The sequence below is a fragment of the Chamaea fasciata genome, unplaced genomic scaffold (assembly GCF_029207755.1).
Source record: "Chamaea fasciata isolate MVZ Bird 193981 ecotype frontalis unplaced genomic scaffold, bChaFas1.0.hap1 SCAF_3, whole genome shotgun sequence".
Classification (NCBI taxonomy): Eukaryota; Metazoa; Chordata; class Aves; order Passeriformes; family Sylviidae; genus Chamaea; species Chamaea fasciata.
In genome coordinates this window covers 65,778,653-65,792,472 of record NW_027094088.1, presented here as the reverse complement: position 1 = coordinate 65,792,472, position 13,820 = coordinate 65,778,653, and the positions used below count along the sequence as shown (strand labels likewise).

General features: G+C 40.0%; 1 protein-coding gene across 1 annotated transcript in view; it reads left to right on the top strand.

Annotated features, from left to right (window-relative positions):
* The window catches only part of NT5DC1 (5'-nucleotidase domain containing 1), a 126,883-nt gene extending 123,150 nt beyond the window's left edge, over positions 1 to 3,733 (top strand). Inside the window, exon 12 of the mRNA XM_066179367.1 lies at positions 3,491 to 3,733. Coding sequence (XP_066035464.1) covers positions 3,491 to 3,609 — 119 coding nt within the window. The 3' untranslated portion in view covers positions 3,610 to 3,733. The remainder of the gene's footprint in view (positions 1 to 3,490) is intronic.
* The last annotated feature ends 10,087 nt before the right edge of the window (positions 3,734 to 13,820 follow it).

Sequence of the window (13,820 nt, the reverse complement as noted above, 5' to 3'; positions counted from 1 at the left end):
GGTTTTAGTTCTCTTCCTTGTCCCTTTTCCTTGGTGATAATCAGGAGGTTATATTTGGATTCACTGAAGAACACAACACTGCTGTTTATTAGGAGGTTTCTGCAGCATCTGGCACGAGCCCTGCTCACTGGCAGGGAGCAGACCTCAGAGTGGGAGGAGGAGTTCTGCTTTCTGTAGAGCTTCTCACTCGTCCCAGGGATGCTGCTGTGGTGTCATGATGAAAAAATGTTGGCTTTGCTTTTGTTGGTCAATACTGAAAAATGATTCCTGACATTTTTGCTGTGTATTTTGGGAGAACTCTTTTTCAGTCTTGGACTGTGTTTTTAATTGAAAAACAATGACATCCATCTAAAATGCTTAGTTAAGATTTTATCTGTTTAATGTATTGGTTTGTTCAAGTAAATTTAAAAAAATTAGCATAGTAAGTTTATCAAGCAGGCCTGTGTCTGGATTAAATTAAAATTGTCTTCCATTCAGTTACTCAAATACTTTCCTGATCACTCATTGAGAATATTACATTTTCCCTTCTTCTTGTGGTTTCTCTTCCTTGCTTGTGGGTGTAACTCCAAGTCTTCCTCTGATAAAAGTTTGTGGCATTCATTTAGCTGGCCTACACTAAGTGCACAGCACACAAGACAGTGAGAAGTTGTCAGTTTTCTAACTATGGCATAAATCCGTCCATAACCCCTAAGTACATGTATGCATATAGGTATTCTTGAGCATCAGAACACAATGTTATACTTAAAGCCGCTTAATATCTGGATAACTGCAACACAGTAACTGACAGTAGCTACTGTTCAAATATCATCATTGTTATTTTGTTCACACCGGGGCTGCTGGAGGCCTGTAAGGGAGGCCTGGCAGGGCAGGGCAGGGCAGGGCAGGGCAGGGCAGGGTAGGGCAGGGACTCTTCTGAGCTCAGGTTAAGCCATAGACCCTGTCAGGGTTCCCCAAGCCATTGGGAAATACCAATAACACTGAATGGTCACCATAAGGGAAAGCAGTATTCATCACTCACTTGCACTCAGGCTGGTGTGGGAGCAAAGAAAGGAGCGGAACAGGAACTTAGGGTGATACATCTATTAACAGGCATTTCTGTGGATTTAGGACCTTTTGAACTCCTCTGGGACCCTCTTGGGACCCTTCATGTCTGATTTCTAGGAGTCTTTGTCTCTGAAAGGGAATATTCTATTTGTCTTGGGTTTAAAAGAAAATTAGTCTGGGTGGAATTACCTAAGAATAGCAGAAAAATTCTGGGACTGTGATTCTCAAACAAATGGATAGAGTCACCTAGTTCATCCTTCCCATCTCAGGCTGTTCTGTTTGTTCAAGTCTATTTAGGGTTTTTTAGGATAGTGGCAATACTGGATAGATTTATGCTGAATTCATTATCAGTAAAGGTTAGGACTCATTAGAGCCTTGCTGTCAAACTGTATCTCAGAGAGGACTACATATCTGCCCCCTGCCTAATTTATTACTCTCCATCAGGGTTAGGTGAGAAGTGGGCCCTGAGATGCAAAGGTCTACTACCACAGCAGCAGCAACAGCAAACCCTGAAGAATTTACTAGGGAAAAAACACTAGGAAAACAACAACTTGGAAATAAGCAACCTTTTTTTTTTTTTTTTTCCCTTTTTTTTTCTTTTTTTTTTTTCCCCCCCATGCTTTTGCAAAATGGATATACGGATATTTTCTAGTCATCTCCCAAAGTCAGCTTGCTGAGACAAAATCAACATTTAAATTGATAGACCAGGGTGTGAATATATAAAAATGGGATTATTCTTTTTTGGTGCCTTTTGAATTGTATATAGAATGGTTTGGGTGTTTAAGCTGATTCTGTAAAGCTAGTTTACCAAGAAATACTGATGATATTACCATTTTGATCCAGCTGATTCTTTTCCTCAGCAATAAGCAACTGTAGCAAGTCTGCCCCATTTGTGCTGCTCTTTGACTAAATGGCTCTTGGAAACCTCCAGACTGCTGGACTATTAAGCTAATAAAAGCTTTTTTATAAAAGTAACTGTATGACATTTGATTTTTATAGCTCATAAAGATATTTGGAAATATTTGCTTTCTTTTTCAATTTCTTTTGTCATTTCTGAAACCTTTGTGTTAAACTGACCATCATAAATAGACTCAGCAGCCAGTAAATCCACTGAGCCTTCTGCATATTAGGAAAACATCTGCCTGTTCTGCCATGCTCACAATGAGCTCCAGAGATTTCCCTGACTCAGACAAAATGAGAAAATTAACTTCTTTGACAAGCTAAAATCACCCACTTAAATAATTCTCTTCCAATTAACTTTCCTCCTATTCCTACTTTATTCCAGCTCTATCTGATTTTTCAGCTTGACCTAAGTACTCATTTGCTTGCTGTGTTATGTTCAGTATGAGTTTAATGCTGCAGACCTGGATACTGTCCTGGTGCCTTCCTGCGAATCTCTTGTGAGACAGAATTGTATTTCCTGTTGTTTTTGCTGAAACTACTAAAATTGTGGGTTTCTGTTTCATAGAAGCTGTTGGGGGGGGGGGGGGGGGGGGGTGGAAATTGCACCGAGTAGTGACAGGATGTCACTTCCCCAAATTTACTCCAAATTAAAAACAACTTTGAAATTCATAAGTTATTGTATAGATGAGCTGAGTAATAGCTTTTATGCTTTACTTTGGTTCTAAACAGACAACCTGGAAAGGAGTTAACCCTGTTTGCGGGGAGGTTGGTTTTTCTTTTCATTTATCAGAAATGGAATTGTTTCTTGAACTAAGTTTTATTTATATGGTTTTTTTTTAATTTGATTTCTTGAACTTTGAGTATGAGGTGAGCATAGGAAGTATCAGTTTTCTGGCTGTGAGGGTGGGTGGATCACTGTTGGCAGCAGAGACTTTTTAAAAAGTTACAGAAAAGAAAGCCTTGACTGTTCAGGGCTATTTTAATGCATTCAGTGTTCGTTACAGACTGGAAGTGATGAGTCCATCAAGTTACAAGTGCAGATTTCTAAGAATGCTTGGTAAAAAATGATGTTGTTAACACTGGACTGCAAGAAGGTCTAAGAGTGGGTGCCTTTCAGAAATCTTGCTTCAATAGCCATGAAAAACAAAAAAGGAACTGATTCTTTGTTTTAAACATAGCCCTCTTATGAGTAGATTGCTGAGATAAAAGAGAAGGGTTAAAAATTGAAGAATTAACTTGAAGGTATATTGGGAGAAGAACTGCATCTAGGCTCAGTGAAGATTTTTGATTAATATTTAAGCATTAGTTAAATAATTTTCTCTGACTAGCATTATTTCAGCAATCAAGGAACTGAATATCATTTACTGCAGCTCAATAAACTCTGAAAGTCAATCCCTTGAACAGCTGAAGATGTCAAATAAATGTGTAATCATGCAATCTGATTGAATTCTGATGCCGATGAGCAAACAGCTCACCACAAGCTTATTTTTTATGTGATACAGGCTGTGTTGCTAATCAGATGTGGTATGTTTCTGTCTTGCAGATTTACCATTGGATTATAGGTTTACACGATTTTCCTCAAATAGTTCAGCAACTGCTGGGTACTACCCAAGCCCTCCAAGAGCACTGCTGCCAAATGAGGACTCAGTGATGATGAAATAGGTTGTCGGCTTTTTCCTTAAATAACCCTGTGGCCCTTACTTAAACTGCTATCAAATGCTAATTGGTGAAATGCTGTGTGATACTTCATAAAATAGAGTGGTGGATTAAAGCAGACTCCTGTGTAGACTTGTGTTTCACTTATTTCTCTAATCCAGCTGGAACAGGTGAGTGATGTATCCTTCTCTCTAAGTCTTCTGACCACCACTGCCTTTCACAAAGTGCTGTTGGCTTTTTCCATGCACTGCCCACAGCCTTCAGGAGAAATGTAATAGTGATAGTTCATCCCAAGTTATATTCTACATTTTTGAGGACATTCTAGGTACTCTCCATATGTAAGGTGATGCTGTTGCTGCCGTAAGCCCTAGGAAAGACACAAACCAGACCCTCAGCCATATTTCAATTAACAGTTACCTTGGACAGCCTAGGGTATCACCATACACCAATGTTTTGCAGGCTCTGAGGAATTTATTCTCCCACTGTAACTGTTTTTGGAGACAGAGATGACTGAGTCCCAAAGAGAAAGGTCTTTACTCAAAGAGATTTGAGTGGCATTTAGGCAACTAAGTGCAGACTGATAATTCAGAAAGCCTTTATCATACTTTGTATTCCTGAAAATGCCTGACCACTCTCCAGCCAAAAGGTTCCCTACTTGCCTTTTCCTTCTTTAGTCTGCAATACCTCAAGCATCAGAGCTCTTCTGCAGGATGGAAACATGCATACAGTTCCCTTCTCTGATGGAGTGGATTCAAGCCTGCATTCTCCACCTCCCTGGGAAAATCTCCCAAGAGTAGGAAAGGTATAGCAACCAGCCATCTTTGCTAAGTACAGCTTCAGCCAGAAGGGAGCAAGACTCAAGGCATGAACTGAAAATATGTGATTTTTACCTGCTTATTTAAGCAAACAAGAATCCTGTTCTCTGTGGATTTAGGTTCAAATACCTGTTCTCCAGCACTTATGACAGGGAGAGCTCAGTAACTAACACAGGCTAGCAGATGCAAAAACATGTCAAACATTTTTTTAGTCATCAGTTTTGTCACACTAGGATGGCAGATTTTTGGATAAACTTCCCTCAATGTCTAAAGAACAATAAACAAAAAATTAATTTTCTTGTTTCCCAGGAAAAGAACTCACTTGGTTAGGCCTAGACAATTACCAGAATGGATTTAGCTTGTATTGACACTTAACTTGTGTCACCACAGCTCACTCTGTATCTTTGCAACTTCACCAGCTAAAATATTTTGTGTCAGAATCAGACACAAACACCATTCTACTTCATTTCAGAGATACCAGCATCTGCCTGCATTTTTTCTTGCCTTTACATAGAATGGTATTATTACATTCTTGTGGACAGTATACTTGCAAGTAATAAGCTACATTTCCAAATCAGCATTAAGCATTGGTTTATTGAAAGGGAAACATAAAATAAATGGGGACAAAATTGAGAAAAACTTCCTTTAAGACAATGTGAATGAAGAAAAAGAAAGTGCCGTTCTCCTCATAAAATATAAGCTGAAAATATTTGACTTAAGATGGTAACATTTAGTAATTGTTGAGTTTATTTGGAATTTTTTAAATTAGCATCAATGTCTTCAGCAGCAAATCTGGCTCATGAGAGTGCTATGGTTTGTATTAAGGAGAGAGATATCCAGATTAAAATCTCAGATACCTGATTATAGCATCTTTGAAATTCTAGCCTGAATCAAGTAATCTTCTGCAAATAATTTCTAACTAATTTATGGTGCAAACCCATATTGTACACTTCTGTTGTAAATTTGGAACTGATTTTTTTAGGTTGGGGATTTCTTTTTTCTTGATTTTTTAAAGAAAACTAATTGAATTGTTATGGAAAATCAGACTGAAAATCTTCTAAGTCCTTGGGTCCTGGTGTTTCAGTGGAGAAGCAGTATTTTTTTAGTGGAAAGGTGATGGATTCTAAAGACAGCCTGAACACAAAGCTCACCAGAAGAAATCCATATGCCCATCTCTGACAAAGGCTGTCACCAGCCATTTGCACTTGCTGCCAGAAGGACCTCACAGTAGCAGAAAAAGAAGAGGGTAACAGAAAGCAGCTGTATGCAGGACTCCATGTGCCACTGTAGTCTGTGGCTGCAGGAAAACTTGGGGAGAAAAACTGAAGTGGTTGCCTGAAAAGTAGAGTTCCTCTTACTTAAAGACTCTTCTATTCAAGAATCTGTGAAAATTATACAGGTCTTAGTACAAAGTAGTGGTTGGCAGTGGAGGAATGAGAAGGCAGTTGGTGCTGTGGCAAGAGGAGAACTGTTGGAAATGGTGTGAAGAACCAGGGAGAAGAAATGCACATGGCAGAAAATTGGTAGAGAGCTGACCATATGACACTGTAAAGACAACATCTTTGTTTTTTCCATATTTTTGTGTCTCTCTGTGTTTTTTAACCCCTGGAAATCTCTGAATTTTCTTGGATTCTCTTGTAAGAGGCCATTGACAGAAAGATTCCTGAAGTGACTGCAAAACTATCTTGAGCATCGGCAGGGAGTCGTAAAGTTGTAAACTTTCCTTGAAATCACTGTGTCTGATTAGACAGTCCTGAAAGGCACAGTTTTGCTTAAAACCAGAGCTAAATACCAAGTCTCCTTTGGTGTTTGTTTTGCTATAAAGGACATGTTACTGGATTTTAAAATAGAGAGAATTTATTTCTGAAGAAAAAAAATTCTCTGAAATCTCTGAAAAGTTCTCTGAGCAGCAAAATGAGAAAGGGGAGATGAGCTTGTCTCAAAGCAGTGCAAGGAGATGTTTTGCTACAGCCTCAAACAAAACAAAACTTGACCTGCTCAGCATAAGACACATAAAATAACCAAAAACTTCAATAAATTCATACCTTTAATGCTGATAGGGAAGTAATCTTTGATGCACAGAAGAGCTCAGTGCAGGTTTCCTGACTAGGGCTTCTTCATGGGAACTGAAAGCTTCTTCAACCCCAGTGAGAAGTTAAATAAACATATGCAGGCAGATTATCTGTGGCAAGCACGGGGCACTGGTGGACCCAGGATTTTCAGACTGCTCCTTCCCCAGGCTGATGGGGCTCTCCAGCTCACCTGAGTCCTAGATCTGTGGTAGCGCAGTAGCAATTCTTAAGGGAATTCCCAGGAAAATTTGTCTGATGACAGGCACCAGGAACCAGCATTCCCAAATCTAGTTTAAGTCTTCCCTCCTGAGGCCAAGTATGCATTAAATCATGCCAAGGTAAACAACAGCACAGCTTCAGAATGTGTTACTTAGCAGAGATGCCACCAGTGAGAAAGTGACATCTGAACTTCCCTTTTGCCACCACAGGGAACAGAGACACAGCGTAAAACACACTTTTGTACACAAACCTTATGCTTTACAGCACAATTTCTCAGAAAGTCAGGTTTAGAAAGAAAGCCACCACTGTGCAAGAAGGTAGAAGAATCATGGTTCACCACAGGAATCTAATGGGAAGATGTTGCTTCTGTCTTCCCTGGGAAGGGAGTGTGGCATGGGGCAGCCTGCTGCTCCTCAGTGTCATAGAAGGAGCAAGACAAGTTTTACAGTACATTTAAGGGACTGACTTTTAAAACAAAATATGCCTCTTTCTGTACACATGCTTGGAGGCAAATAGCATTTCAGCTGACTCATGGCATCAGATTTAGGGGGGAAAGCACATGGTTAAGCTACAGGAACCTTACCTCTGTGGAGAGTGTCGGTTGTAATGGTATAATGGCTAAAATGGTGTAGCCACAGACATCTATTGTTAACAATTGGCCAGAAACCAGCCCTTCCAGCAAGCACATAGCTGATCCAGAACCCCCAGGGGAAAGGCTAAATCCCATTATAAATCCAGTTGCCTGTAATTTTGTTTTCTGCAATTCTAAGTGGCACATCAAACCCCCTTGGTGAGTCACAGGAGAGGAGAAAAAAATTAAAGAGGTTTTCTTCTGAATGTTTTTGGTGCAAGAAACAAATCCTGTTTTTCAGTAAGCATTATAAATAGAAATGTTTAACTGGAAAACGGAGCCTGGATTAGGGCCAAAATAAGATGGAATCCAGGAAGTTAAACAGACTCGGCAATTTCCAGCCCTAAAAGCTTGCTAGCAACTTTACAGGGCAAACTGGGGATTCCTGTCTACAGGACTAGTGCTGTGGCCAGCATGGCCCATCATTTTCCTGAATATGGGACAGAGGTGTAAGGTAAATGTTTCCAGTATGAAGTGGGTACCCACGGCCATTCTCTGGCAGCCATGGCAAGACCACAGAGGTTTTACAGCTGGCCAGATGTCACAGTTCACAGAAGAGCAAACATCTGAAGCAGCGCGTTTAACTTCGGCCCCGCTGCAGCTAAACTGATTTAATCAGAACTGTGCTAAAAATCCCTCATGCCTCCCACTCCCACTGCCGCAGCGCACACGTGGCTCTCTCACACATGGCCATAACAGCTTCTAAGTACTTGCACAGGGGTGAGAAACCATCACAGCCACTTCAAAATGATGCTATGATTTCCAGCCCCTTCTGCAAATTAGAGGTTGCAAGACACAAAATGGCAGCAGCACAAATGGAGCAGCAGTCTGCGCTGCAGCTCCAACAGCCCAGCCAGAACAGATTCTCCAGCCAGAAAGGTATTTCTGCTTTCCACTGGCTACTAAATTTTTGAGTAAATACACTTGAACAGTCCATTTGATTCCCCTTACAAGGCTGGGAACTTAAATTCCTTAAGAGTGAAGAAAACCATAAACCACCTTACACTGTATACAGGAAAAAATAGGGAAAAAAAATAGGTGTTCTTTTTCGAAGTTTATGAGAGTGGTATTTTCAAGGTGTATTTTAGGAAATAAGTCCATTAACTTTCAGTAGACCTTGTTCTGTCACAACACTAACTGTCTAAAAATTGGGACTCCATGTGCCTAATAAATTTACATTAAACGATTAATTTCTAAAGCTTCCACAGTCTCTGAGGAATAAAAGTACAGGTGAATATAGCAATTCTTTTCTTGCCTTATCTCAAAATAATTCCTGAGAGTTTCAATTTTATTTCTATATCATCTTCCGTAACCTCATCCCACAATGAAAATTACATGTGCAATCCTGGGTGCTAAGCAGCCTGTAAATTATATTAATCCAGAGAAAGAAGATGCTACTGTAAATTTTGTGAAAAGGAACAATATGTTTCTTTCTTTGTATCTCTTAAATTAAGAGATAAATTCTTTATCTTATTCTGACAGAGGCCTAAAAAATACCTACTTGAGAGCTGCTTTTGAAGCAGCTGCAGCAATGCTGGAGATAGTAGTGTTGGAGAAAGCAGCAGTGAACTTCTGTCCCTGTTTTCTCCTTCAAAGCTGCCCAGAAAATGTATATACATGAACAGTCAGCAATTAAAGGGCAGGATGCCATGACATGGGAACTCAGAGACTAGGAGAATGAGGGAATTATCTGCATTTCATAGGAGATGTGGAGGCTTAGGTCAAATAAACTAAGCACTGTTAGGCAGTAAGCAGGGAAATCTCTAGATCAGCAGTAGACAGATGATGGAAAATGGAGTATAGATGAAGGCCAAGGACAAAAAGGCTCAGGGTCAGCATGAGCTGACAATAGTAGTTCAACAGGCAATTCATGTCTAGAGAGTATCAGGGAGAGGAGTTCGCATATATCTCAGAAAATAATAATTACCAAAATAAATCTATTGTGTGAGATTTTCCTCTTTTCTTTCCCTTGTTATTGTGCAGGACTTGGAGATACCTGGTACATTACTGATATTAATCCATACACAAAATGAGGGGGAAAAAATGGAACCTGAACATGATTACATGAATTTAAGAAAACAGACTTAATAACCATTAATATGACCATTGTTAGATATTCTTAAATGTAACTGTAAAAGTATTTCTATGTGTGTATATATACACTTGTGAGCACATTTGAAGACCTCTGCTGTGCAGAGCACACTGCCAGGAACTCAGCAAATACAGATTGTGTCTATGAGTGACCCATCACAAGGAGGTTACAGAGGCCCCTGAAATACTCAGCGGCAGTGCGCCAAAAGCCCCAGAACCATAAACACAACAACCAATTTTTGATGCAGACTAGTGCAACAAACCCATATATACTCTAAAATTGAGAGCAGTGGTGGAGCTGCCTTTAGGGAGTATGTATGACTGCAACAAGAGCCACCAGTTGTTGAGCACTGTTGCTTTAGAACCAAGCCTGAAAAATTGATTGCTACAGTACAATCTAGTGATGCATAGGTAAGTATTATATTTAAGTGGAAATTAATTTTAATGCCTTTCTTTGGGTTTGATCTTAAAAATCACCCTTGAGTCTTCGCTGCAGTAAATAGAATGCAGTAAATCAGAGGGAGATTAAAAGAGAAATGGAGAAGTAGCAACAAGTTTAAATACAGTCTCTGAGAAAACCCTTTTTCATCCACATGTAAGGAAGAGGAGAGAGACATGGGGCTATGAAACTCTAGAACTGGGGTGGGGATAAGTAAGCAACTTGTAAAAATTGTCATGAATTCCAGCAGTTGTTTAGTTGTCTGCTCGGCTTTCCGCATACCAAGTGACTCCATAAAATTGGTGGATTCTAGCCTTTAAAATGCCTTTCACTGAATACAGCATTCTACAAATGGAAAAGATTATTGTGACATAGTTGGCATCCAGAGAGGGAGGTTGTAGCAGTCAGCTCTAAGAGAGCACTGATGAAGTCTGGCTTTGGGAGGTTCCTCTTGGTATGAGCATTAACAGTTTGTACTCCCAGGGTATGATGCTTTGCTTATAATGTTGAAGACATTTGAAGGGAAAGAAGTAGACACTCATCGTACATGTTGAGAAAGGTCACACATTTGAAAACGTAAAGTAACCACCAGTTCAAATAAATAAGAAGCCACATGCTGCTGGAGAGTTGCCCCTCTGCAACCTGTTTTGATCATCAGCAGAGAAAAGAAGGGATATGTGCTAAAGAACTAGCAGGCCAGTTAGGCAGATGGACAGCTGCTAAGAAGAAGATAAACCTAAACCCTGTTGACGTCTACAGCAATGTAAAAGCAGTAACATGGATTCTGCTGTTAAAAGGCACAGAACAGATGATGGAAGTAATTTTTATTGGATCAAGGTATTTCTTGGCATTTCCCATTTAAGTGCCTACGTACCTGCTTTATGGTTACTGTCTTCCTGACACGTCTCAAGGACCAAGAATCTGTCTCCACTCACCAATGTTTTACCTCTGATTACTGATGCTGCAGCTTCCCATTCCTTAAGAAATCTGCAGGATTTTTTTTTTTTTAATCTGACTTTCTGTCTGCTGGCCTCAGGCTAAACCAGGCTGAACACATGGTGAGAGCAAGGAAGAGGGAAAGAAAGGAAATGTAAAGCAGAGAAGGATGTGCCATTTACATACAAAGGAGCTGTTTAGGAAACATCTAGTGTTTTGCCCTTCCAGCTACCCTACTGATAGTTCGACTACCACGAAGTAGAAGAATTAAAGGCTGCATCTGTGGGAAAAAGAGAAGTTTTTCCAGTCTGTAAATGTAGAAGCAGATGAAGGATTTTCCTATGAGAGAAACTGTTTTGTGCCACACCGAATGTGCCCCAACCAGACAGGTATCCTGATGAGCTTAGACTAGATTTCTAAATTTCCAAAATTTGATGGAAATCAGCACTAAGAATCAGAGTTTTTCTGATTCTTAGGGCTGATTTCAGGCAACTGCTTTTCATCCTAGTTTTGGAGCTGGAACTATTTCTGTCCATTGCCCGCAGTGAGCCAGAACCCCAAATGTCCAAGTAGTAAATGGAATCATTTAACAGCCTCATAAACTTGAAGGATGTAGCAGGAACAACCAAGTTAGGACACTGTCTTGTCCACACTGTGGTTGGAAAACAGGAGATAGCCAACATTCTCCCATATGTGTCTGGAACTGGGATAAGATTGGGAAATTCAAGCTGCCGTCATGTGGCTCTAATAAAGTCCAAGGAGAAGAGTAGGGCAGAGCACTTTAGATTAAGGAGGGCAGGGTGAACAATATGCAGGTATCCAGATATGCAGTTCTGCAGTCAGCTACAACAAGAGACTGGCATAGTGCTCTTGTCCTACGGTTTCAGCTCGCGGCACTAAGATCAGAAATATCACAGCTGGACACAAAAGACAAAGAAAACACAAGGCTTGTGGTCATAACCAAATCAATTGTTTTCAAGAATTACTGAAAGAATCTGGAGAATTTTTTGCTCCTCTCTCTTTTGATTTGAAGAGTTTTGTCACTTAATAACAACTGTAGAAATGTTCCTTCCACGGAAATTAGAGACCAAACAGATCACACAAGAACACAGGGATCTTTAGTGAGAGGCAGGTACTTCAAACAGTAAAAAAACCCAAACCAAAACAAACAAAATCAATCAAGCAAAAGAAGACAAATTTAAAAAAAAAAAAAAAAAAAAAAAAAAACCAAGCACACAGAGGAAAATCCAAAGAAGAAAAAAATGCTGGTTTATAGACTGGGCAGGAAGAAAGAAAAGGATGGCCAAGGCTGCATATGTGGAACAGGTAGAATGATATACAGCTTCCCTCTTTAGGCTAACATCTTCTGTCAGCAAGGAAGAGAAACAAACTCCAAACATCCAAATTTGAAAAAGTGAGAATCAAAAGCTTTTAAATGTATGAAGCATCACGAGACACTTGATGTCTGCCCCAGAATGAGCCAGAATGAGCCCTACATTACTTGCTCCATGTGGCCTTACTGCCTTCCTTTCTCACTGTCCTACTGAGGCAACTGGATTTGTTCCCTCTTCACATCCTCGTGATCCAGCTTGCTAATCCAGCAGGAAAACAAAGTGTGTTTCCCTTCCCTGCCAGCCAGATAACTGCTGGGCTTTCTTGGAAGCTTTTCCTTCTCAAAGAAGAAAGGATAGATGCTACCAAGAGGTGGCTGCTCACAGTGTCTCTGATGCCAGACATTTTCAAGATACGCACTGTATTTAGGTGCACAGTGATTTCTCTGAGCGTGACCTAAAAAATTTGCCATTGTTGGAAAAGAGCAGCATTTCCCACATATGCTTGGCTCAGTCACACAGACACCAGACATTGCATGTAATGTGGCTTGCCATAAAGACCAAGGAAAAATAATGAGCATGTGACATAGAAGTAGAACAGTGTCTGACCTGAACAGTTTTCAAACAATTTCCATGAAACATACTCTGCACAACTGGCCAAACCAATGGTCTTAGCTCCAACAGGTAAAATTACCTCCTTTCCTTTTTGGAGCTCCATTTTGGAGAAATGCCACCCAAAAGGTCAGGTTGCTGTATGTTTCAGTGTCACATTATGCAATTTAGGGAAATGACAGTTACAAAAACTGTTAACCTCAGTGGGACTTTTCCAATAAAATAAAATTAAATTTAAAAATACTGGGGGGAAAAAAGGAACAAATAAACTAGGGGTTTGATACTTGAAAGGAGAGAGGGAGTGAGAGTTTTCAGGGACAGAAGCACCAGAGGAATGGAAAATATATGACAGTATGTTACTGAGTGAGTCATTTAAACCTACTTTATGGTTGGTGGCAAGAAGAGATAGCCTAGGGACATGATTCATCACTTCCTAATGAAGACATGTAAAACAGGTCAAATGAATTCTCCTGTAAACGAATTTATTTTTCTCTGCAGTGTTATAAACAGGGTCTAGATGACTAGACCAGAGGTAGTTACCAGTCAAGTATAGAACAAAAGTGCATGACACATTCAGAGGTTAGATGGATCCCACCCAAGGTTGCTGCTCCAAATTGACATTGTTTCATTGTTTAATTGTTTTCTTCTTGCTGTCAGCGCTGAATTCATTGGCATGCAGCAAGGCCAGCAAACCACTGCGAGAAACTCAGCCTCAGCAAGAGGAGTTATAACCATGACTAAAGAAGTGAAAGGCAGAAGATCAAAGACGATCCGTAATCTTGCCTGTGCAAGTAGCATTTTGAACATAATCACACAAAACAGGACCTTGACAGGTCATCTGGTCCATCCCTTGCTCTGAGGCAATATTCATCAGACTTTCTAGATCTGAACCGTTCTTGTCAAATATATGTCCAACTTGCACTTTAAAAGCCTCCAGGGAGAGAGGTGCTGTTCACTTCTCCTTTATTTACTCTTACAAATACTTCGTATTTTTAATCCTAGCTAGACTAAATTTCTCTTACTGCAATTTACATGATGTTTTCAGAGGATGAAGTTAAGAGATTATTATCT